The sequence below is a fragment of the Nelumbo nucifera genome, chromosome 1 (assembly GCF_055504915.1).
Source record: "Nelumbo nucifera cultivar China Antique chromosome 1, China Antique-T2T, whole genome shotgun sequence".
NCBI classification, from domain to species: domain Eukaryota; kingdom Viridiplantae; phylum Streptophyta; class Magnoliopsida; order Proteales; family Nelumbonaceae; genus Nelumbo; species Nelumbo nucifera.
Genome location: NC_142649.1, coordinates 121,277,174 through 121,302,489, shown reverse-complemented (window position 1 = coordinate 121,302,489; position 25,316 = coordinate 121,277,174). Strand labels below are relative to the sequence as shown.

General features: G+C 39.4%; 1 protein-coding gene across 1 annotated transcript in view; it reads left to right on the top strand.

Annotated features, from left to right (window-relative positions):
- LOC104611680 (TIP41-like protein) overlaps positions 1 to 21,387 on the top strand; it is a 31,633-nt gene extending 10,246 nt beyond the window's left edge. Inside the window, exons 4-8 of the mRNA XM_010278853.3 lie at positions 4,616 to 4,732; positions 4,869 to 4,928; positions 5,038 to 5,079; positions 5,218 to 5,346; positions 21,077 to 21,387. Of these exons, the coding sequence (XP_010277155.1) occupies positions 4,616 to 4,732; positions 4,869 to 4,928; positions 5,038 to 5,079; positions 5,218 to 5,346; positions 21,077 to 21,187 (459 nt within the window). The 3' untranslated portion in view covers positions 21,188 to 21,387. The remainder of the gene's footprint in view (positions 1 to 4,615; positions 4,733 to 4,868; positions 4,929 to 5,037; positions 5,080 to 5,217; positions 5,347 to 21,076) is intronic.
- The last annotated feature ends 3,929 nt before the right edge of the window (positions 21,388 to 25,316 follow it).

Here is a 25,316-nt window from a genome sequence, read left to right as displayed (position 1 = left end):
GAAAATACTTCAATCTCCCAAGTTCTTTTGTTTCGAATTCTCTGACTAGGCATCTTCTCAAGGCTTCCTTCTCCTTTTCATCATTTCCTGTCACAATTATGTCATCGACATATACCAGAAGAGCCGTGACTCCCCCTACATCCGAATGCTTTATAAAGAGTGTATGATCTCCCTGACTTTGTTTGTATCCGATGGCAAGCATAACTTTAGTAAATCTTCCAAACCACGCCCTAGGTGATTGCTTGAGACCATATAGTGCTTTCTTCAACCTACAAACTTTATTTCCTTTTAGATTTCCTTTGAAGCCCGGAGGAATATCCATGTACATCTCCTCCTCTAAATTACCGTGAAGAAAAACATTCTTTACATCAAATTGCTCCAAGTACTAGTTGAAGTTAGCTACTAGTGACAACAAAATTCTTACCGTATTCATCTTAGCCACTGGAGCGAATGTCTCCTGATAGTCAACACCATAGGTTTGTGTATACCCCTTTTCCACGAGTCTTGCCTTGTATCTTTCTAGAGAGCCATCTGACTTGTACTTACTATGAAAACCCACTTGCAGCCCACGGGTTTCTTTCTTGGTGGTAGGTCAACAATTTCCCATGTTTGATTCTTATCTAGAGCCTACATCTCTTCTCTCATAGCATCTTTCCATTTCTCATCAGATAATGCCTCAGTTAAAGTATTAGGAATATGAATGGTGTTTAGACTAACTAGGAAACTCCTATGTGATGGTGAGAATTTTTTAAAGGGCACAAAATTTGCTAAGGGATATAAGGGATGTTTAGTGCATTCTCTTGTGCCTTTTCTAAGGGTAATAGGAAGATCTTGGTCAGATGCTTATTCAGAAGAAATTTCTATAACTGTATTTACCTCATTCTCAGGATTAGGAGTTGAATCTTGAACCTGCACGAGATTAGGATCCTGGTCTCTTCTTCTTGAATATACCTGCAATCTCATAGAGTCACAAAGTTCATCATTCTCTGTCATGGGTCTGGTATGAATGGGTGAAGAAGTTGGTTTGGTTTGAGGTGGTTCGATAGGTGTAGATACGGATTGAACTGGTATAGATGCTGAGTTTGGGTGTTGAGAAACTGTAGGTAGACCAAGCGGGAACAAATCTCTGTCCTTATCTTCAATGAATGACAAGGACTCCCTCTGAAGATAAGGTTGAGTGAAATATGGTGTTTTTTCTTCAAAAGTGACATCAATAGAGACAGATTTTTTTGGTAGGTGGGTGGTAACACTTATAACCCTTTTGGGTGGACGAATAACCCACAAAAATACACTTGATGGCTCTTGGATCTAACTTCCCTCTATTATGGCTATGGACATGGACAAAGGCAGTGCATCCAAAGATTCTTGGGGTGAGATTATTTGTTGTACGTAGATCGGGATAAAATTGAGAAAGTGTTTCCATTGGTGTTTTAAATCCCAGCACTCTCGAAGGTAATCGATTTATAATGTATGCGGCTGTAAGCACAACTTCCCCCCAATAGGTTTTTGGAACATGCTGGTGGAAAAGTAAGGCTCGGGTTGTAGCTAGTAGATGACCATTCTTCCTTTCTGCTACTCCGTTTTGTTGTGGAGTATTAATGCAGGAGGATTCATGGATAATCCCTTCTTTTTGAAAATATGGGGATAAAGTTTGGTTGAAATAATCCCGTGCATTATCTGATCTAAATCTTTTGATTTTGACCCCAAACTGATTTTGAATCATGTTGTGGAAATTTGGGAGTACACTACTTACATCTGATTTAGATTTAAGAAGAAATATCCAAGAGACCCTAGTGCAATCATCAATAAAAGAGACGAACCATCGTGAGCCAGACACATTTGGAACTGTGGAGGGTCCCCATATATCACTATGGATCAAAAAGAATGGGACTGAACTTCTCTTGTTATTGATTGGAAAGGGCACACGCTTGTGTTTTGCAAATTCACACACATCACAATGAAAATATTCAACACTCAATCCTTTAAACAAGGAGGGAAACATAGTTTTCAGAATTCCAAAAGATGGATGTCCTAGTCTAAAGTGATGAAGTCAAATGGCGTCTTTGTTGGATGATGAAAGGAATGACAGAGATAACTTATCCTGGACAATATTTGATTTGCATGATTCTTCAAGATAGTAGAGTCCATTCTTCTCCTTAGCAAGTCCAATCCTCTTCCCCGAATCCTGGTCCTGAAATATACAGTAAGAAGGATAGAAAAGCACATTACAGTTCATGTCATGGGTGAGTTTTTGGATGGATACCAGGTTAGTGGACAATTTGGGAACATGAAGGACATTTTTTAGTGTAAGTGATGGATTAATATGGATATCCCCAAGGCCAGCTACGGTAGTAAGGGAATTGTCTGCAATGGCTATTTTTCGATTGCTTGGGCAGGGGGTATAAGTGCTAAAATGTAGTGAGGAGTGAGTCATGTGATCTGTAGTTCCTGAGTCAATAACCCATAAACCCCTAATAGGTTCATATGAGACATTTAGTCCGTGAGGAATAGAAAACTTACCTGAGATTGCAAGAGAGCCTGCACCACTAGATTTCTCCAACGATCCCAGAAGCCCCCTTAACTTTTCGATCTCCTCCTTATTGAACTCGGTCTTGTCTGGAGGCTTTTCTTGGCTCGGCTGATTCGTGGTGAAGTTAGCTTGATTTCGACTCTTCTGTTGTCCTCCTTGGTAGCCCCATTCCCTGTTCTATGGTTTACCATTCAGCTTCCAACACTTCTCTTTGGTGTGCCTTGTTTTCTTGCAATAGGTACACCAAAGAGACTCCTTGTTGTCCCGTGCAGAGGACAAATCTGTCTTCATTCCTTCCAGTATTTTCGGTTGTTCCATCCTTGTAGCCATGGCTGAACCTTCTAGTGCTTGGGGTTCAAGCATAACCCCCCTACGGCTTTCTTCAGCACGAATAAGAGAAATAGTCTCATTTAGAGATGGTACCTCTTCTTTGTCGAGAATCTGGACCCTAACTTGATCAAATTCTGCGTTGAGTCCTACAAGAAAGTCATAAACGCGATATTTTTCGATAAAACTCTTTAGGATTGCTGCATCCGCTGCACATTTAGTCTCAATGCACCGATAATGATCAAGTTCTTGCCACAGGTTCTGCAGTAAATTTGCGTACTCGATAACTGTCTTGCTGCCTTGTTTAGTTGCTCCAGTCTTGACTTTAATTTCGTACACTTGTGCTGCATCACGTGCCTTTGAGTATGTTTGTCGGACAGCATCCTAGATCTCTTTAGCCGTGGATAAAAACATACACGTGTCGCTGATTTCAGGGTTCATTGAATTCCATAACCATGACTTGGTCATGGAGTCAGCTTCGTCCCATGCATCAAATCTTGGATCTCCTTCCTTCGGTCCCGTCCCTAAGAGATGGCTAAGCTTTCCTTTTCCCTTTAAATATGTTCGAACAAGCTGAGACCACTTCAAATAATTTTTCCCGTTCAACCTATATGCTGCCTGAATGTTTTGCAGGTCGCCAGATGCTTGATGGGAGGAGACTTCTTCCGATTGTGCAGTGGTATTTGATACTGTGGCTTCTGACATATTGGGCGGGCTTCAAGAAAGAGAGAAAAACAGACAATGAAGGTCTGAGAAATTTAGTAAGGGTTGGCGATGAAGGCCTAAAGAATCTTTCAGCCAATGTCCAAAAAAAGGTAACTGTAATGCTCCGCCAAACTGAAGAGTGGATCGAAATCTCTCAAAATCAAAACTGATCTAAACCAAACCAAAGGGATTCAGTAAATCTGCTCTGGGCAACACCAGATCTAAGATTTCAGACTGATCCGATGTCTCTACAAAGAGATCCAAGAAAAAGGATGAATCCGATGGCGCAGCAGTCCAGAAGAAGAAAAAAATGTAGAGTTCAGATCTGTAGCCGATCTCGAAGAAGAATCAAGGACACTCAAGAACCTCCCAAATACTGTTAGAGAGTTCTTGAACCAGCAGCAGCAGAGATGACCGAAGAGATACTATTTGTAGATTAGGTCGTGACTAGCTCTGATACCATGAGAGAATTTGAGAGAAAAAATGAATTGATTGTATTGTCTTGGAAGGAGCATGTACACAGCTTTATATAGAATTACAGAGCTAACTTACAGGGCGATAAAATAGGAAACTAACTTTTCCTAGAAAACTAATTTCTGTATCAGTGGGATTCTCCAATTAATATCCCATGATTCTAGGAAACTAACTTATGTATGTTTCCTAAACTGATGGACCTAAAATTATGGAGAATCAATCAGAGAGTCAATCTTCGACAGTCTTCTATGCACATGACGACACCATCTTAGCCTACTTTCTCTTATTTTATCACCTGTTGGAGCTACTCCCAAGTCATATTTGATCCTATCCTTAGTTTTTCCACTCATCCATCATAGCACACACATTTCATCCACACTCATTTTCTGGACATGTTTATTGACGGACCAACACTTTGCTCCATACAACATAGCTGGCCTTGCAACTATTCTATAAAATTTTCCTTTTAATCTAAGTGATATTTGCCTATATATAATTATACATGATACATAATGTTTCATGCACACTATTACCTTGTTATTGATATTATTATTTTGTTATATTTTCTTTTACAATCAGTGCCAAATAGGGGCAATCCAAGAGGAGGGGAGTTGTTGCTTGCATTGGGAGGATTGTGATGAGCAAATTGATTTGGTTGCCCTGGCATCAAAAGAGACTATTCTCTTCTATGATGAGGTGTGCACTCAAATACAACAGGGACTAAATAAAGTGGTTTAGTCCACTTTATTTTTCACTGACTCGTCTCTTTATTTTTCACTGCCCTGTACTTGTGTTGATGCCACTAATTTAAGTATTTGTTTTGATTTGACAGGTGATCTTATATGAAGATGAATTGGCTGATAATGGGGTGTCACTCTTAACTGTGAAAGTGGTAACTTCTGAAGTTTTGATCCTCTCTATGACTGAAATCTGATTTTTTCCCCTGCCAAATATTCATATGATAGGCATCACTATTACCTCTTATTTTGTGATCTTTGTAGAGAGTCATGCCAAGTTCTTGGTTTCTACTGCTGCGTTTCTGGGTAAGTCTTTGTTTTTTGAGATGAAAAATGGACTGTTTGAGAAATAAGTGAAGATAAGCTGTGGATCTCCTGCTTCTTGCACTTGTGTGAGTCCTTTGGTTTTCCTTGTATTGATGTTGAATCAATTCACTTTGACAGCTTAGAGTTGATGGGGTACTTGTGAGATTAAGGGACACTCGGATGTATTGTACTTTCGGGAGCGGGGCTACTCCCAGCATTCTTCGAGAGTGTTGCTGGAGAGAAGCCACCTTTCAAGATCTATCTGCCGTAAGTTTATGAATGAATTGTCACCATCTTTTTCAGGAATATTTATATGTACTGGACTCTTTTAATGAAATGTTGCAGGCTTACCACCTGTCTGTCATCACTGTTTTCGGACTTTGTGATTTGTCAAATTGAAGAGAAGTTTGACTTTTTTTAATTTATCTTTTGGGTAGGGGCCATTACTTGTTGTAATGGTAAAACCTATGCGGGTTATTCGTCCCAAAAAAATGCAGGTTCAAGTCTGAGAATAACCACTTCGTGTAGAAAATGCCAGGTTAGGATTGTATCCATCATATCCCTCCCAAGGTCCCAGATAGCTTGGACCAACATTAGATAATGACCCTTTTTATCTTTTCGGTGGAATTGGGTTTGGGTCCCACCTAGAAGTATGGTTGCTTTACATATGTTAGATTGATCTGGTCAGTTTGATGCTAGAGATACAAGTCCTTTACAAATCTTTCCCCCTTGCTTTACTTTGTAGAGGGAATAACATTATCTTTTGAGTTCATGGCTTCAAATGTCAAAATTTGTCAGATATGTCAGTTGACATTATCTTGGTTTTGAGGCCTACCATCCAAGGTTCAAAATATCGATACACCCTGATACGCTAGCAAGGGTGTATCAATGCATCAAACCTTTGCTTTTATTTTTTTAGTTTTTGTTTTCAAAATTTCATAGTAGGGGTTATTTTTATATTCTTTAATTAATAAAAAAAAGGATTTCTCAAAACTCCCTTAAAACAGGTGTATTGTTAGTCAAAGATATGATACGAATATCAAAATTTTGAACCTTTCTACCATCATAAACTTGAAGGCAAATTATAAAATTTAAAAGTGCCAGTCAAATATTGCAATATTTCAGTTGAAGTTGATAATTTTAGCTGACATAAACACATTTTATTTTTAGAAATACAATATGTTGAACCAAAATGTCAATACTATATGTCAGTGAGCATGATATACTAGTATTACGTGCACATGATATAAACTTTTCAAAAATATTTATTTAATCCATACATTTAAATTATTTGCACAACATTATATAAATATGCTTTATTAAAATTAATATTTCATTAAACATGAAAAGAGTGGAAGTAAAGGTGATCATATAATATATTATGTATATTCTTTTCATTATTTTCTCATTATAACACCATCTGCCATTATTTTTTTTTAGACAAATAATCATTTACTTCTTAAGTTAGTATAGTATTATTGATTCACATTATTGTTGTCAAATATGGCCTTAGTTGGATTTTAATATGGAAGTATGAATTTGACTTTCAAAAATATAGGGAAATCAAATAGCGTAACTTTTGTCTGTTTAAATTATATTCCTTTTTCTATATGTTAGTTTATATTGACATTATAATTTAAGTGTGCATTTATGCTTATTTGGTCATTTGTTAAAATATCATTGGATATTTCTGAAAATTTTACAATGTTTTCAACATATCTATAATTTTGGCATTGTTTCCATAAATCAGTCCTCTAAAACTGATATAAAATCTTGATTAAAATCAGAGAGAAAAGTAGAGGACAGCAGTACAAAGGAAGAAGATGGAGAAAAGAAGAGGAAGAAGAAGAGTTTGATAATCTCCTCTCTCCCCTCTCTAATCCTTTTGTTGATCTTCATTCATTAAGCTAATTACAAGTATGCCCTTAAGTGGGCGGCCAGCTAAGCAGGAACCTAAAGAAAGCTTATAAAAAAGAAATAACAGGCCCATTAACAAACAAATAAATAACACACTACAAGAATAAAAGAATAAATACTAGGGCCCATTCGGCCTAGTCTCTCTACACTCCCCCTCAAGCTGAGCATAGATGTCAATCATGCCCAGCTTGCTTATATAGTGTGTCAGCTTCCTTCTTGGAACTCCCTTGGTCAAAACATCAGCCAACTGTTCTTCTGAGGCAATAAATGGCAAGAAAACTTTTCCTGAGGAAACTCTTTCCTGTATAAAATGTCTATCAACCTCAATGTGCTTAGTTATGTCATGTTGAACAAGATTATGTGCAATGTTGGTAGCTGCCTGGTTGTCACAATAGAGCATCATTGGCTTTTCATAGTCAACTCCCAATACTTCTAAAGGAGATCGTAGCCATAGTAATTTTGACACACCATGTGCCATTGCCCTGTATTCTGCTTTAACAGAGGATTTGGCAACTACAGACTGTTTCTTACTCCTGCATGAAACAATGTTCCTTGCCATCAAAGCACAATATCCCGAGGTGGATCTCCTACCATCAATATATCCAACCCAATCGGCATCAGTGTATGCCTCTAGCTTCACGTGTCCATGTTTGGCAAGAGTACCTTTCAAGTAACACAAAACTCTTTCTGCAACAACTAAATGTGTATCTCTGGGAGAATGCATAAATTGACTAATAACACTCATTGCATAGGAAATATGCGGTCAAGTCATGCAGAGATATAACAACTTCCCAAGTAATCTCTGAAACACTCCCCTATTAGATAAAAGTTCACCATCAATAGTAGAAAGCTTATGATTGGGATACATAGGGGTAGAGGTCGGTTTAGCACCAAGTTTACCAGTCTCTGCAAGGAGGTCAAGAACATACTTGCGCTGAGAAATGGAGATACCATCCTTAGATCTAGTCACTTTAATTCCCAAGAAATACCTGAGATCTCCTAAATCCTTGATCTTAAATTTAGAGTTAAGAAACTTTTTGAGTTTATTGACCTGTGTGTCATTACCCGTGACCACAATGTCATTAACATAAACAATCAGAAAAGTCACCAAAGAGTTAATTCTTTTCAAAAATAAGGTATGGTCAGATTGAGTTTGTGTGTAACCAAATGAGACAAGAGTAGCCCTGAATCTCTCAAACTAGGCCCGAGGGGACTGTTTGAGACCATAAATGGATTTCTGCAGTTTACACACCTTCCCTTGCATTTCCTTTCTATACACTTTCGGAGGCAAAGACATATAGACCTCTTCATGTAGATCTCCATTCAAGAAGGCATTTTTAACATCAAACTGGTGGAGAGGCCAATCAAAAGTAGCAGCTAGGGACAACAAAACCCAGACCGAGGTCATCTTGGCCACAGGAGCAAAAGTCTCAAGATAGTCGATACCGTACATTTGAGTGTAGCCTTTGGCAACCAATCTGGCCTTAAAACCTCTCAATAAAGCCATCATAATGATATTTAATGGTAAATACCCATTTACAACCCACTGGTACCTTCCCTTCTAGCAAATCCACCAAGTATGGTTCTTATGCAAAGCATCCGGTTCAACCATCATAGCATCCCTCCATTTAGGTTTAGATAGGGCTTCTGGTACAGACCTGGGTATCACATGGGAAGAAATAGAAGCAACAAAAGAGTAATAGCTAGGGGATAGAAAGCTATAGGACAAGTGTTTAGAGATACAATGGGTTGTACACTTCCGCTTGCCTTTGCAAAGAGCAATAGGAAGATCAAGGTCTGGGAAGGAAGTAGATGGGTCAGAGGAAGGCTGACCTGTTACCTTAGTAATGATGGGAGGAGCAAGAGGTTCTTTTGCAGGAGTGGAAACAACTTGCCCATACCTGAATCTGTGTCTTTGGTGCCACCTTTGGAGAACAGGATGTGAGGGAATTATAGGAGGATGAGGTGGAGGATGAGCAGGAATACTTGATTTGAGGTAGTCACAGTGGGAGAAGAGGACAACTCAGCAGATGACTCAAAAGGAACAGGAAGAGGAACTGCTGGAGACATAGCAAAGGGCTCCTTAGATTGCTCCCCCTCAGGAGGAATACTAAAGAAATGAGTAGACTCAGCAAATGTGACATCCCGAGAGACAAAGTGGGTGCTACTGATCGGATCAAAACAACAATATCCCTTTTGTGTGGAGGCATATCATAGAAAAACACATTTACGTGCCTTAGGTTCAAATTTGTGCCTTTAATGACTATGAACATGTACATAGCAGGTGCACCCAAAAACATGGAGAGGAAGAGAGAAGAGATCCTCATCCGGAAAGAGAAGGCAAGGGGGTTTTGAAACCCAGAACCTAGGAAGGCATACAGTTAATCAAAAAGGTAACAGTAAGGACAAAATCTCCCCAAAATTTAATAGGAACATGGGATGCAAAAAAGGAGGGATCTAGCAACCTCAACCACATGGCGGTTCTTCCTTTCTCCCACTCCATTCTGTTGTGGAGTGTAGGAACACGAATTTTGATGAATAACCCCAAAAGTTTCAAGATAGGATGAGAGGTTCTTCTCAAGATACTCCTTAGCATTATCAGAACGGAATATTTTGATCCAGGTGTGAAACTGGGTAAGGATAAGTTCATGAAATTTTTGCACAATAGTCGGTATTTCATCCCAAGATCTCATGAGATAAATCCAAGTGTAACGAGAATAATCATCAATAAAAAGGATAAAGTACTTGTAACTCCCCATAGTATGCAAATGATATGGCTCCCACACATCAGAGTGAACAATATGAAAATGAGAAATGGATCTTTTATTGCTTACTGAATAAGACTGTCTACAATGCTTTGCAAGTTCACAAGACTCACAATGAAGACTCAATAAAGACACTCCCTTAAACATATTGGGAAACAAATGACTCAAAGCAAAAAAGGACAAATGACCAAACTGAAAATGATATAGCATGACTCTATCAACAGACTCTGACAAAACTGACTCCAAGGCTACTCCATGAGGTGGTCCAAGACTCCTATCAGGTGTGTCCAACAAGTATATTCCATTCACCTCATGACCACTCCCAATCATCCTCTGAGATTTCAGGTCCTGAAAAACACAATGAGTAGGAAAGAAGGTTAAGCTATAGTTCATGGATTTAGTTAAGTTGCTAACAGATAAAAGATTTGTATTAAGTTTGGGGACATGAAGAACAAATGATAAAAGAAGGGTGTCAGGGGTCTTAATATCCCCTTTGCCAGAGATGGGAGCAAGAGATATTTTCTCGTTACCAGAGAGGGTGATATGAACAAAAAAGGTTAGACAAGCTGGTCATATGGTTTGATGCACCAGAATCAATGATCCAAGGGATTTTATGGTTACTTGAAACAGAAGCATGGTTTGAAGAAGCACGAATACCTGAGTGAGCAAAAGCGGATGATGATGATGTGTTGCCTGAAAAGTGGGATGTAGAGACAATGACTTCCAAGTGATTTAACAACCTTCCATACTTTTCAAATTCTGTCTTCATTACTGCCAACTGTTCCATGGTTGACTTTTCTTCACTCTTCTTATTCCCTCCTTTGGGTACTGTGGCAACATTAGCAATCTTAGGCTTTCCTGTCTGTCCAGTCTTCTTAAAATTGTTGTTATTCTTAAAGCTGTCTGGTAGAAGATCTAGATGAAGCTTCTAGCAAGTGTCTTTAGTATGCCTCAGTGTTTTAAAACGCGGAGGCGTGACGCAAGGCGTTCCACTACCTAGAGGCGTGAGGTGTAGTTCAGAACGCGGGAGGTGTAAGCCTCTCGAGCACAGGGAGGCGTAAGCCTCAAGTATGTATTTTTTTTTATAATTATAGTGGGTATACTAATAAAAAAAATAGAATAGAAAATTGAAAATAGAATAAAAAAATAAGACCACATTAGTGGGTATACTAATAAAAAAATAGAAGAAGAAAGGAAAAGAAGAAAAAATACCAGATTGCATGAACTCGAAGTTGAAGGTTGAAACTTGAAACTGAGTGAGTCTCGTTCTTCGCAGTTCGCAGTTCGCAGTTCTCACATACACAGTTCAGAGTCTTCAGACTTTAGAGTTCTCTTTCGAGCCCTAATATTTGGGTTAGAACATAATCGAAAAAGGGATATTTCCCCCTCTTTTACACTTAAAAGATGATTGTATACAATGGGGACCATGATATAACCGTGGCCCCACCAATTAGAACATAAAACTTAAAAACAATTAATTTGTAAATGTTTAAAAATGCCACACGTGGGAGGCGTAAGCCTCAAAGGTCTGACCACTTCTAACATGCGCCTCTGGGCGTTTTGGGGGCGCCTCGCTTGGAGGCGTGCCTCTAGGCGTATGCCTCCCACGCCTTTTAAAACATTGGTATGCTTCGGTTTCTTGCAATATTCACATATCAGCTCTTTCTTCTCAGTTGGACCCTTCGACTTTATTCCAACATGTGCAAAGTGTTCTATAGGTGGAATCTGTAATTGAACCTGCCGCCTGCTCTCTTCACTTCTTACCATAGCATACGCCTGGGAAGAGTTACCTCATCCTTAGCCAGAATATTCTGCCTAATAATGTCAAACTCAGGGTTGAGTCTTGTAAGAAACTCAAACACCTTGTTTCGTTCCACCAATTTCCTAAAAGTCTTTGCATCTTTTTCATTCTCCCATACAACTGTCCCCATAACATCAATTTCCTGCCATAGTGATTTCAGCATAGAGTAGTAAATTGCCATACTCTTCTCCCCTTGTCTCAGATTTTTCACATCACTTTTCAGCTTACAGTCTCTTGCTATATTCAACTTCTGTGAATAGGTTTCCGTAACACTATCCTAGATCTCCTTGGCTGAAGACATCCAAAGATAATGTTGACTTATATGGGGCTGCATAGAGTTGACCAACTATCCTATAACCGTATAGTTCTCCCGCATCCATTTCTCAAATGTAGGGTTTGTCTCTTCGGGTTTCACCTTACTGCCTGTGAGATACCCTAATTTACCTCTACTGCAGACATAAATCCATATAGACTGTGCCCAGGCTAGGTAATTGGTTCCATCTAACTTAATTGTAGTCACACCAGTCAAAACGGAATCTACCGAGCCTGGCCCGGATACCAAAATCTGCTTGAACTCACTTTTGTATTGCTCCATTGATCAAACGAAAATAAAAAACTAGAATTTTAGTCTTTATAAACTTACTTGAAGTTAAAACAGTACCTAGATGTTTGAAAACTAGGGTTTCACTGCGCCTAGCTGTCGGGGAGAAAGAGAGAATTTGCAGCTGTTCTTACCAGAGCTTCCCAATCTCTTCCAGGACTGAACCACACTCTTTAGTCAAAAGACACCTCCCAAGCACCGAGTGCCACACCAAAAGCTTCTCCTTTACCTGTAACTTCGAAACTCTCTAATCGGCTAGGGTTTTGGGCAAAAAAGATATAGTATCACTTCTTGGCAGTTTTCATCCAGACTTCAACTCTCCAAACCCTCTACCAACTAGGCAAAAAATCCTTTGAACTATAGAGAACCTATCTCTCCATACACTCTCCTAATCGAAGGGTGTATGGGAAAAGAGATAAAGAAAACAGGGAAGAAAGAAACCTGCTCTGATACCAAGAAGTGAATCAGTCCTCTAAAACTGATATAATCTTGATTAAAATCAGAGAGAAAAGTAGAGGACAGCAGTACAAAGGAAGAAGATGGAGAAAAGAAGAGGAGGAAGAAGAAGAGTTCGATAATCTCCTCTCTCCCCTCTCTAATCCTTTTGTTAATCTTCATTCATTAAGCTAATTACAAGTATGACCTTAAGTGGGCGGCCAGCTAAGCAAGGACTTAAAGAAAGCTTATGAAAAAGAAATAACAGGCCCATTAACAAACAAATAAATAACACACTACAAGAATAAAAGAATAGATACTAGGGCCCATTCGGCCCATTCTCTCTACAGATATTTCCAATTTGTTTCCCGTTTTTTGGTGACTGGTATTTTCCATTGACACTGACATTTTAAACCTTGCTTGGGTTCTTGTTTTGAACTCAAGCTTGAGGGCCTAGTGAGGAATTAAGAACAGGTTTGAGCAGTGTTGAAACAAAACCTATTGAGAAAAGCTGGATCATGGATCTAGCAAAACCTTGATCAGCTTGGGCTATTAGGTCTTTTAGAAATGTCCAAATTGATTTTTAAGGTGTCTTTCAGGCCTTGGAGATAAAAGGTTTCGATGAGGTAGAGATAAGAGTCTTATTATAAAAAAGATTTTAGGGTAAATTACTACTATGGGTCAGTGACAAATACCCCCCCGACTGTTAAGTCAGATGACATAACATGTTAAATTACCAAATTACCTACCCAAACTTTTCTTATTTTATTTTTTTTGGCCATTTTCTCTTAAACCCTAATTAACCAAAAATACCTCCATTTTCTCCAAATGAAACCATCTAAACTAACAAGAATCATTTCATTGGCATAGAAAATAAAGTTTTTTTTTTTTTTTTTAATTCTCAATTCATTTCACTCACATGAGTGTCTTTCTTCATCTTAAAATATAAAAGTTATCCACTCCTTTCTCCAATAATTCAAGAAAAACCAAAGGAAACCATAAATTTATATCTATTACAAAGAAACCTCTACCATTTCATTTGAGTATTGAATCCAGCCAGAATTTTGCAAGGACCTATTGGAGCAACCAAGAGGGCTTCAGTGTTATATATATATATTGATCAATAACAGTGAAATTTTATTAATGATATATAAAATCGGAATTACAAGGGAGGGATCTAAAAAGTCTTAACTCCCAGCTACCCAAGAAACATCCTGACCATGCAGTAATTACAAAACAGCCCAAAATAAAGTGTCTCTGTTTACCCCTTGCCTAGTTAGACCATCAGCCAATGCATTTGCACTTCTCTTTATCCATGTACAGTGAATTTCCATGTCCATGGATAGTGAATTTCCATGTCCTTGGTTAGCCACTTCCTCTTTTCATTGCTGTATTTCCAAAATCATAGGACTGTCCTCTTTTAGCCAATTCACCACAGTTTCAGAATCACCTTCCATAAGCACCTTTTGATATTCATTTCCTTGACCCTTTGTATCCCTTCAATAGCTCATAAAATCTCAGCCCTCAATGAGTCTCCCACCCCAATCGGCCCAGAGTACATGGCTAGCAAGTTCCTTGTTTCATCCCTTGTCACTCCCCCTATTCTGGAAGGCCCTGGGTTGCCTATGCTGCTGCTATCAAAATTCAGTTTGATAAACCCATGAGGTGGAGGAGTCCATCAAGCATTTAAAATCTTTCTACTTAAAGCCTAAATCTGCAATCTCCTTCCAATTCCTTAACAACTCATCAACTGAGAACACTTTGAACAATTCCAATGTTCTCAACCAATGTACCATCCTAATGTGGATGATCTCCATGATTTCTTCCACACTTCTCTCTTTATTTGAGAATATCCTTGAGTTCCTCTCCTCCCACAATGTCCAATAAACTGCAGCTCTACCACACCTCCACATGATCTTAAGCCCTTTTAGTTGGAAGGCCCTGGGTTGCCTATGCTGCTGCTATCAAAATTCAGTTTGATAAACCCATGAGGTGGAGGAGTCCATCAAGCATTTAAAATCTTTCTACTTAAAGCCTAAATCTGCAATCTCCTTCCAATTCCTTAACAACTCATCAACTGAGAACACTTTGAACAATTCCAATGTTCTCAACCAATGTACCATCCTAATGTGGATGATCTCCATGATTTCTTCCACACTTCTCTCTTTATTTGAGAATATCCTTGAGTTCCTCTCCTCCCACAATGTCCAATAAACTGCAGCTCTACCACACCTCCACATGATCTTAAGCCCTTTTAGTTGGCCAATTAGGCATGGAGGTAAATAAGCTTCAGTCGTATATTTAGAAAACTAATTGAATCATAAAGCATTCAAATAAATAAGAAAAAGGTAGTTTGGGGATTTAAAAAATTTTAAACAACTGAATGAGATTCTTTTTGAAGTTTACTGTGAAAGTTCCGGGGGGGGGGGTCTTTGTCGCAAGCGATAGTTCAGGGGGTCTTTGTTGCAAATGAAAGTTCAGGGGATATTTGTCATTGATGGCATAGCACAGGGGCTCTTTGTGATTCACCAAAGATTTTATTATTGTCCCATTCAGGTCCTTCACTGACAGATCAGGTGAATCATCCAATAGTATGTAACAAGGACAAGGATAAAAATTGTCTGAGTAGAAAGCCTTATGTGCTGATTCGGCCAAGCTTCTTGTGAAAGGAAGAGGAGAAAGTTGGGGGTTTCAGCAATAGATAGAGGAAAGGGAAGGAAAGGAGAAGAAGGTCGACTAGGATAGTGATTCATAACCCTAGCCGCCAGCCCCTCATTCTATTTATAATTAACTTAAATATAGGATATTACAAAGATGCCCCTAGTAGGGCGGCAACTCAAACTAAGTACTTACAATTCTTTTAAAAATAAAAAACTAATGGGCCCAAGGCCCAACAACTTCTTAGTTTAAAAGAAAACAAACTAAACATAAATCGGCCCACTCAACACTCCCCCTCAAGTTGGGAATAGATGTCACACATTCCCAACTTGCGTAGATCATGTTCCAGCTTATTCTTCGCAACACCTTTTGTGAGAACATCAGCAAGCTGCAGATCAGAAGAAATGTATGGAAGACAAACTTCTCCAGAAGTTACCCTTTCTTTGACAAAATGTCTATCTACTTCAATGTGCTTAGTTCGGTCATGCTGGATTGGATTATGGGCAATATTGATTGCTGCCTGGTTATCGCAGTATAGCATCATAGGTTCTTCTGCCTATACACCGATTTCTTTTAACGGAGAACGGATCCAGAGAAGTTCTGAAACTCCATGTGCCATGGCCCTGTATTCCACTTCTGCACTTGATCTTGCCACAACTGTTTGTTTTTTACTCTTCCATGAGACTAGGTTACCCCCAACTAGGGTGCACACTCCTGAAGTTGATATTCTGTCATCAAGGCATCCTGCCCAATCCACATCTGTATAGGTCTCTAGCTTCAGTTGTCCATGATCAGTAAACAATATGCCTCTGCCTGGATGTCCCTTCAAATATGCAAGGATCCTGTCAACTGCCTTCCAGTGCTGATCTCGTGGACCATGCATGTATTGACTCACTACACTTACTGCATAGGAGATGTCCGGTCTTGTCATACACAAGTATAGTAGCCGACCCACAAGTCTTTGGTATCTCCCAAGGTCCTTCACTGGTTCACCTTTTGATGCACTAATTCTATGGTTATGATCAATGGGGGTGCTAGCTACCTTTGTTCCGAGCTTCCTTGTCTCTTGGAGAAGGTCCAAGACATACTTCCTTTGAGAGATAAAAATTCCATGTTTCGATCTTGCAACTTTGATGCCTAAGAAGTATCTTAGTTCTCCAAGATCCTTAATCTCAAATTCCTTATGCAGGTTCCTCTTCAAACTATCAATCTCACTCAGATCATTCCCAGTGACAACAATTAGGATTGACACCAAAGATCCCCTGCGCTTCACAAACAAGGTGTGGTCAGATTGAGTTTGAGTGTAGCCAAAAACAATCAGGGCCTTTCTGAATCTGTCAAACCATGCTCTGGGAGATTGTTTCAAGCCATATAGTGACTTCTTCAGCTTGCATACCTTTCTCTTTTCAGCATTATCATAAAAACCAGTTGGAAGATCCATATACACCTCTTCTTGCAGATCCCCATTTAGGAAAGCATTCTTTACATCCAGTTGAAACAAGGGCCAAGAGTATGAGGCAGCAAGAGAAAGGAGTATCCGAACAGAGGTCATCTTTGCAACTGGCGCAAATGTCTCTAGATAATCAATGCCATAGGTCTGTGTGCACCCTTTTGCAACAAGTCTTGCCTTGTACCTCTCTATACTTCCATCTGCCTTATACTTTACTGTGTAAACCCGTTTGCATCCAACTGTCTCCTTGCCTTCTGGTAGGTCCACAATCTCCCATGTCTGATTCTTAATCAAAACCTCAATCTCTTCTTGCATAGTTGTCTTCCACTCAGGTTTGGAGAGAGCCTCACTAACACCCTTGGGTATAGACACTGAATCAAGAGAAGAGAAAAAAGCACGGTAGGAAGGAGAAAGTCCACTGTAGGATAAGTACTGTGAGATACAATTAGCAGTGCACTTTCTCTTCCTTTTTCTAAGAGCAATAGGGAGATCAAGGTTATCTGTAACAGTGTTAGGATCAATGGGAACTGAAATAGTAGTGGGATCAAGAGGAATACCTGAATCCGTATCAGCCGAATCTGGAGTCTCCAAGGGATCGACAGGAAGTGGTGTGAGTTCTGCTGTAGTGGAACCAACCGCCTTATGGAGTCTCTGCCGTGAGTAATGCTGTGAAATGGAATGCAAAGGAGGTGGCAAGGTGGGTGACATCGGGTGGTGGTCAAGCATAGGAGTAGACACAGGGACTGGAACTGGGAGAGGGATAGACTGCTGACTTACTTTCCCAAAACACTCCCCCTGAGAAGGATCCTTTGAGAAGAAGTACGTAGATTCAAAAAAGGTGACATCCATAGTAACATACCGGTTCCCAGAGACTGGATCATAGCAGCGGTACCCTTTCTGATTCTTTGCATATCCAAGGAAAACACATTTCTTTGCCTTGGGATCAAGCTTCGAACGGTAAGGGCCAAGAATATGCACAAAGCAGACACATCCAAACACCCCTAGAGGAATATGAAACATCTCCCCCTGAGGAAAATGAAGGCTGAATGGGGTCCTGAATCCGAGTACACGAGAGGGCACTCTGTTAATCAGATATACTGCCGTGAGAACTGCATCACCCCAAAAACGAACCGGAACTGTGGCTGTGATCATCATGCTTCTTGCCGTCTCAACGATGTGTCTGTTCTTCCTCTCTGCAACACCATTCTGTTGTGGACTATAGGAGCAACTGCTCTGATGGACAACACCATACTCCAACAGATATGAGGCAAGATGTCTCTCAAAATATTCCCTAGCATTGTCAGATCTGAACATCTTTATTCTTGTTCCAAACTGTGTTAGTACCATCTGGTGGAGTTGCCTCACCAAGGATGGTACTTCATCGCGTGATTTCATCAGGTAAATCCAAGAATATCGAGAGAAATCATCCACAGACAAGAGAAAATAGCGATAGCCGCCCATAGAGGGAACATGATAAGGGCCCCACACATCCGAATGAATAACATCAAAGGGAGAAGAACATCTTTTATTACTAGGTTTAAAAGAGTATCTACAATGCTTTCCAAGTTCACAACCCTCACATTTCAAACTTGACAGACTCACAGACTCAAACAGTTTTGGAAACAAACAACTCAAAGAAGAAAAGGATAAATGACCCAGACGGTTGTGCCAAAGCATAATCTGACCCACAGATTTTGACTCACTGTCTCTGCAAACATGATGGCTTTGGTGAAGAGGAGGAACATCTAGGAGGTAGATTCCATTCACTTCACGACCACTCCCAATCGTCCTCTTTGAATCCAGATCCTGCAAAATACAGCGTCCAGGAGAAAAAATTACTGAGCAGTTCAGATTCTTAGTCAAACTACTAATAGATAACAAATTAGTGCTCAATCTAGGAACATGGAGGACAGAGGGTAAGCAAATAGAATCATTAATCTTGACAGATCCCTTCCCAGTAATAGGAACATGGGATCCATCAGCTGTGGAGACCCTATCTCTGCCAGAACAGAGCTGATAAGAGGAGAATAGTGGAGCAATGGGTCATATGCTCTAAGGCTCCAGAGTCTATAATCCAAGGAGATCTCTCCTTACCTGAAGCAGAAACATAGTTTGTAGTGACATGTGAACTACCTGTGTGGGCAAAGGAGGTAGAGTGAGCTCCACTTGTGCTACCTGTACCTTGTTGTCCGCTTATGACTGAACTGGAACTAGCTGTATCCCTTTGGTTCAAAAGTAACCCAAACCTCTCAAGCTCGGCCCTTACTGCTGCAGCTGCAACGAACTCCAAAGCAGCTGTAGTAGGGGGGCCGGAGTATCACCAGTAACTGCCATGTGTGCATTTCCTTTCTTATTCTTCAATCTGGTCGGCACAAGATGTGGGTGAAGCTTCCAACAAGTGTCTCTTGTATGCTTAGGCTTCTTACAGTAGTCACAGACCAAGTCCCTTTTGTCTTCCTTTTTGTTTTCATTGCCATTCTGTTTAGATTTCACAACACTTACCATAGCAGATTGATCAGAACTGAGATTTTTCATCATTACATCCCTTCTGCACTCCTCTCTTGACACAAAGGCATATGCTTGGGAGAGAGTGACACTGTCCCTAGAAAGAAGATGCTGTCGTGCAATGTCATACTCAGGGTTAAGGCCAACAAGGAATTCGAACACCCTATACTTCTCTAAATGTCTTTGATAGGTAGCTGCATCCTTGGTGGTTTCCCAAGCAAAGGTCTCTAGATGGTTGATCTCCTGCCACAGGGTCTTAAGGACTGAAAAATAGGTTGCAACAGATCTATCTCCCTGCCTTGTGGCAATAATTTGATTTCTCAGTTGATAAGCCCTAGCAACATTCTCCCTTTGTGAATAGGTTTCTGCAACCCCATCCCATATCTCCTTAGCAGTGTTTGCCCATAAAAAATTTTTACTTATATGTGGAAACATAGAATTACACAACCATGTCATTACCATATAATTTTCTTGCACCCACCGGGAGTTGCCAGTTTCGGGTTTCACCTCTGCACCAATAATATACCCCAATTTTCCACGAGCCCCAATGGCTATCTTTGCAGATTGGGACCATTCCAAGTAATTTGTACCATCCAACCTAATTGTAGTAATGTTCCCAGCTCCAAAGGGGTCTCCAGCACCTCCTCCCACTGGTCCCATTTCATTCCTGAGCTTATATTCAACTCTGTGTCCCTCCATGTGTCTCAAAAGAGGTACAAAAAACAACCAAAAAATGCAGCAAGAACAAACAAAATACCTTCTGGAACCAACGACACTCCTTTGGTGTCCTGGACTTTCTTTCCACGAAAGATTCCTTTTCTGTAGGATGGGAGAAGAGAGAGAAAAAGCAACCGCCCTCTCTAGAAGCCTCCAAACCACATGGAACTTGAATCGCCCCTTACAAAAAACCCAGAGGAACCCTGAAAAATTAGGGCGCCACTTCCTAGGGCAAAATTGAAGAGTCCAACAAAATCTGGACTCTTCCCCTTTCTCTAGTTTTTCCTGATTCTGATGAGAAACCCTAGACCAGTTACAGGGCATACAGATCCATCAAGAAAATCCAAAAACTGGGCTTACCTGAGAGCTTCGATCAACCTCTTAAATCTCCATGCAGTCGGCCGATCTAGGGCTGCAGGAGTGAATCTCTTCAAGAACCTTCAACCTGCTCTGATACCAAGTAGAAAGCCTTATGTGCTGATTCGGCCAAGCTTCTTGTGAAAGGAAGAGGAGAAAGTTGGGGGTTTCAGCAATAGACAGAGGAAAGGGAAGGAAAGGAGAAGAAGGTCGACTAGGATAGTGATTCATAACCCTAGCCGCCAGCCCCTCATTCTATTTATAATTAACTTAAATATAGGATATTACAAAGATGCCCCTAGTAGGGCGGCAACTCAAACTAAGTACTTACAATTCTTTTAAAAATAAAAAACTAATGGACCCAAGGCCCAACAACTTCTTAATTTAAAAGAAAACAAACTAAACATAAATCGGCCCACTCAACAGTCTGGTTCAGTGACTTCAATAAAATCTGAATGGTGACATATATGTGTTGAAGACATCAGAAACTGTCCTCTGTATTGACACGAGACAATAACCAATTTAAATTTTAGAAAATGGATTATCCTTGTTTAATGGCTTGAAAGCACTCTCTTCGTCAGTAACAAGTTATAAATCTGTTAACTTTTGCCTGTTATGTTACATACATGGTTTGAACTTTCAAATTCATTTACCCGTACTTGTAAGGCATAAATGAGAAATGGAACATGGTGATCTTTTTATTTATCCTGAGTCTTCATTTTGTAATTATTCTTCACTGAGACTTTTCTTCTAATGAACCATTATGTATTGCATCTTGATAATTGGTGCAGAGAGGATTTCCTTCTGATTCTGCTGCATATGGTGATCCCAGTCTCATCAGTCAGAGGCTTCCCATCGTCAAGCATAAAACCCAAAAGCTGAAAATCCCTAGTGATATGTAAGTATTCTCAGTTGGTACTTAAGGACGATAGGGTCCATGCTTTGTCTTCATGCAAGAGAAGCTCAAAATTGTCCTTGTATGTAATTGTAGATGCACGAAACCTCTGGTTAAATTTGACTTTTGTTGACCAAGGGTTCATATTTGTCCCTTTATTCCTGGTTCATAACTTATAAGGATTTTATAAGAACAAAATTATGGAAAGGCAGGAAAGCATGCATCCCTAATAGAAGAATACAAAAAAAAAAAAAAAAAATACCAAGTGAGGCACTAAGCCACTAAGTCATCCCACAGAAACCAGACTCCATGGAAACTGACCCAACTTGTTGGTTAAAGATTTGACTAACTAATTGATCAACCTATGAAAAAAATGTAAATGATGATAATGGGTCAGGTCCAAGGTTTGGGTTTGAAAGTGTAAACTAAAAAACATAGAAAATGTGTTGGGTTTGCCTCTCTTCCAAATTGAAATCAGATTATTATTATTATTATTATTATTATTAATCCAAATAAGTTTTGTTGACTCATTATCTTCATCACTCATGAGATGAGATAGACTATAGACATACTCACGCGTGCACGGACACACGCTGGTGGGATAAATCTATTACGACCAAAGGTATGATACCATAAGAGTTTTGACGAATCAAAACTTTTGCGAATTTTGATGAATACCACTTGATTGTTTAAGTTTAACCACTTTATACTGGTTGATTAATTATAAGTTTTTCTGGTAGTGCTTTATAACTTGGATAATGTTTGGTACTGTTACAATCCAGGCTAAAAAATTTAGAGAGGCAATGGCATTTCATGTCAAAACGCCAACATCATAAAACTCGTTTGGTTGGTATTTATGCTGATTTGGCATTCAACAAATGTTTTGAGCAATATTGCGTTTGGAATTGGTGTTGTTCATAAATGGATTGTTTATGTTCTATGTGACACCATCTTATTATACTGTTTCTCATTAAATGGTTAAACTTAAAATAAATGTTTTCTGATGATTGGGTCATTATTACACAGATAGGTAAGATCTAATGATTCCAGAAGTAGGCAACTAAAACGAGAACCTTTGTTTTGGATGTAGGATTTATGGGTATGACAGTGTAATTTTATCTTTGCTAGAATGTGATGAATGAGAATACATCTCAACACTGACATGTAGGATGCCACTTTGAAGTCAGGTCATTAGACCCTTCTTCAAATGGGCAATTGGAGGAGATGTCAACTAGACATGACATTTATCCCAACTCCCCTTGGTTTATGTTTTTAGTAAAAATGTTTTATGACTTAAAACAGTTTCACCAAACAGAAAATTGAGGTTCAAACTCAACACCTAGATTGAGGTTTAAACCCAAAACTCCTAGGTGGTGTTGATGGGGCATCATTTCAAGTAGAAATGGCCATTATACCAAACAGAAATGCCCAGCTGGTACTGATGTGGCAGCATTTCAAGTAGCACTCTGTGAGGTTAGATTTTAGTCTTTGGGGGGCAACCATTTGAACTATTTGGTGGTCCTTGTTGATCTCTGAATGTTAGGCTAATAAACCAATCTTTCAAGCATAAAAAATCTGGAAACTATCCATAAAAAATAGCAAAATATTTAGAACTGAATGATAGTTTCAGACTCGACTGAATCAACTTCCCAGCAATTTAATTCCACGATTTTCATCGGTTTGTTCAAGATGGGGGAACAGGTAGTGTAGCATCTACATTGCACCATCAGTTCACCAATGAGGCAAATTCATCCTTTCAAGTGGGAGGCTAAGATTTTCTAATAGTTTAGAACATTAGCCACTGTGTTGTCCTGTAATAAACAATGGGACCAAAGCTGGAACCTTTTATTTCTCGTGCTTCGTAGTAATATATTTTGCTTTTGAGCTATAAAAAAGGGACCAAAGCGAAATCCTACATTTAAAATGACGAATACAAAAAAAAAGGGCATGAAAATCAATTCTGAAATCTCCAATTTCAGCCTTCAAACCCAGAATTATTTCTCGAAGGAATCTAGAATTGCTTTGGAATAGATTGACCTAACTCCAACTGGGCCAATACGTATGGTGGATAAGAATGTGACCTTTGTCCAAATCATCTCTCCACTTAAACTCGTATGTACTGGAGAGAGCATGGTATATGGCACTAACATGGTACAACACTATATTTACGGCTGTTCTCAAAGCATGTCATGGACATCCATGTCACTGATGTTACATCCCACTTCTCTGAACCCACCCAAACCAAAAGGTGGCATGTCACTCGCTCACTTTCAAGCAAAGGTGGAACGTCACTATAGAGAATGCAAGTCCTTCATATAATGAAATGACCCTTGCGACGTTTATGGATTCCTTGCTTTTTTTCTTCCTGGCTATGTTCCTGTAACTCAGATTGAAGACCCTTCCGCTACCAATAGTTAATTACCTTAACCTTTACCTTCTCTACTTGGTACGAGAAACGGATGTTACCTTAATCACCTACCTGTTTAACCTATTTGCATTGAAAATGAGCCCCAAGCGGGATTCTTTTTATGGGGTGACCCATATGGTGCAGTTGGGATCCATCATAAATCTATTGAATCCATCCTTTAAAAAGATTATTATGAAAATTTTTAGGCAAAATATATTAGGGAGAATGACTGTTTATCCCATCTTAGAATTCTTAGCCCCATCATACAGGTGGGATGAATCTTGACCATGCCAAATCCATGGCCAAAATGCAGTTTATAAGGGGGAGGGGTTACTAATAGACTATGGGGGGCTGTAATTTTAGAGAGCTGCACTGCACTTTTCCGAATATATTATGCATCTACCACAAAGGACATGATTAATTGAAAGTGATGATAAATAAATCTCATTAAATATGAAATTACACCTTATAAAACAGGAGTAATCGGAATGTACTTGTGAGCTGTGACCCAGAGTCATTACCTCAGTGGTACTAAATTGGGGTAACTGCCCATGTGCCGTTTTGTAGTCACTAATTATTATTGGAATCAATTATTGAAACAATCAAGTTTATGCTGGGCTCAGGTTTTAGATTGATATCTTCCAACCAACCTAACTGTGGACCCTAAGCCCTAAGGATGGCGTAACTTTTCTATTTGGGAGTCTGAGAGGGGTGTGCCTCCTTAACCTGACAGGAATGGACCAGATTCGTAATGGACCCATGTATACGCACTTGCTGCACTTCTAGACCCTGTTGTAGGTATTTGGTATAAATGGTTTATAGGTTTAAAAACATCGTAGGCCATTAATCAGATCCAGATCCTAAAAATGTTTTTAAGACAAACCCGACTAATTTGGACCAAATATATCGGGTGATAGTGTAATTGGTTACAAGGGGCACCCTCCACTTTGATTTCAACTTCTTATGTTATCAGAACTGGATTTGGGAATTCAGTTCCTCTCCCGTCTTATTCTGCAGAATCCGAATTACTACCGTCTTCCCTTCAGTTATTTCTATTTCTTGTTTTTGTTTTTTTTGAAGACACCTAGGGTCTCTTTGGTTTATAGTTGGAATCAAAATCAAAATTCTTCATAATCGGAATCGGAGTGGTCTATTCCCATAGTTTGTTTGGTTCAAATAAGAATAAGGATAAAAATTGAAATCAATAAGAAAGGGATTTCATTCCCCAAAAAGGGGCAGGGAATGGCCATTCCCTCAAACGGTAAAATGCCATTCCAGCAGGAATGGGAATGAGAATCAGATTCCGTCCAACCAAACAGTGAGAACTAGAATAATCCATTCCGATTCCAGGCCCTTATTCCTGCGAACCAAATGGTGCCTTATTTCTATTTCTGCTAAAACTCGAAACACACGGCAAAATATCCACATTTGGCTGAATTCCACTCTTGTCGAAGTGGGCACGGATTATGGAATCTGAAAGCTAGAGCAGCCTTCGATTTGCTTCCGAAGTCCAGTGCCACCCTTATAGATGAAATCCCAAGTTTCATGTTAAAAACTTAGAATAGAGATTTATCACAAAAGCAGTAAGCAATCAGGTGCTATTTATCAAAATTCACCAGGGGGTGGGGTTGATTGGTAAAAGCCATTCCAGATTTATAAACATTGTTAATTTTCTCATAATGGTTATTTTAATCTATATCATTAATTAATGTCAGCATTTTTAGATGTA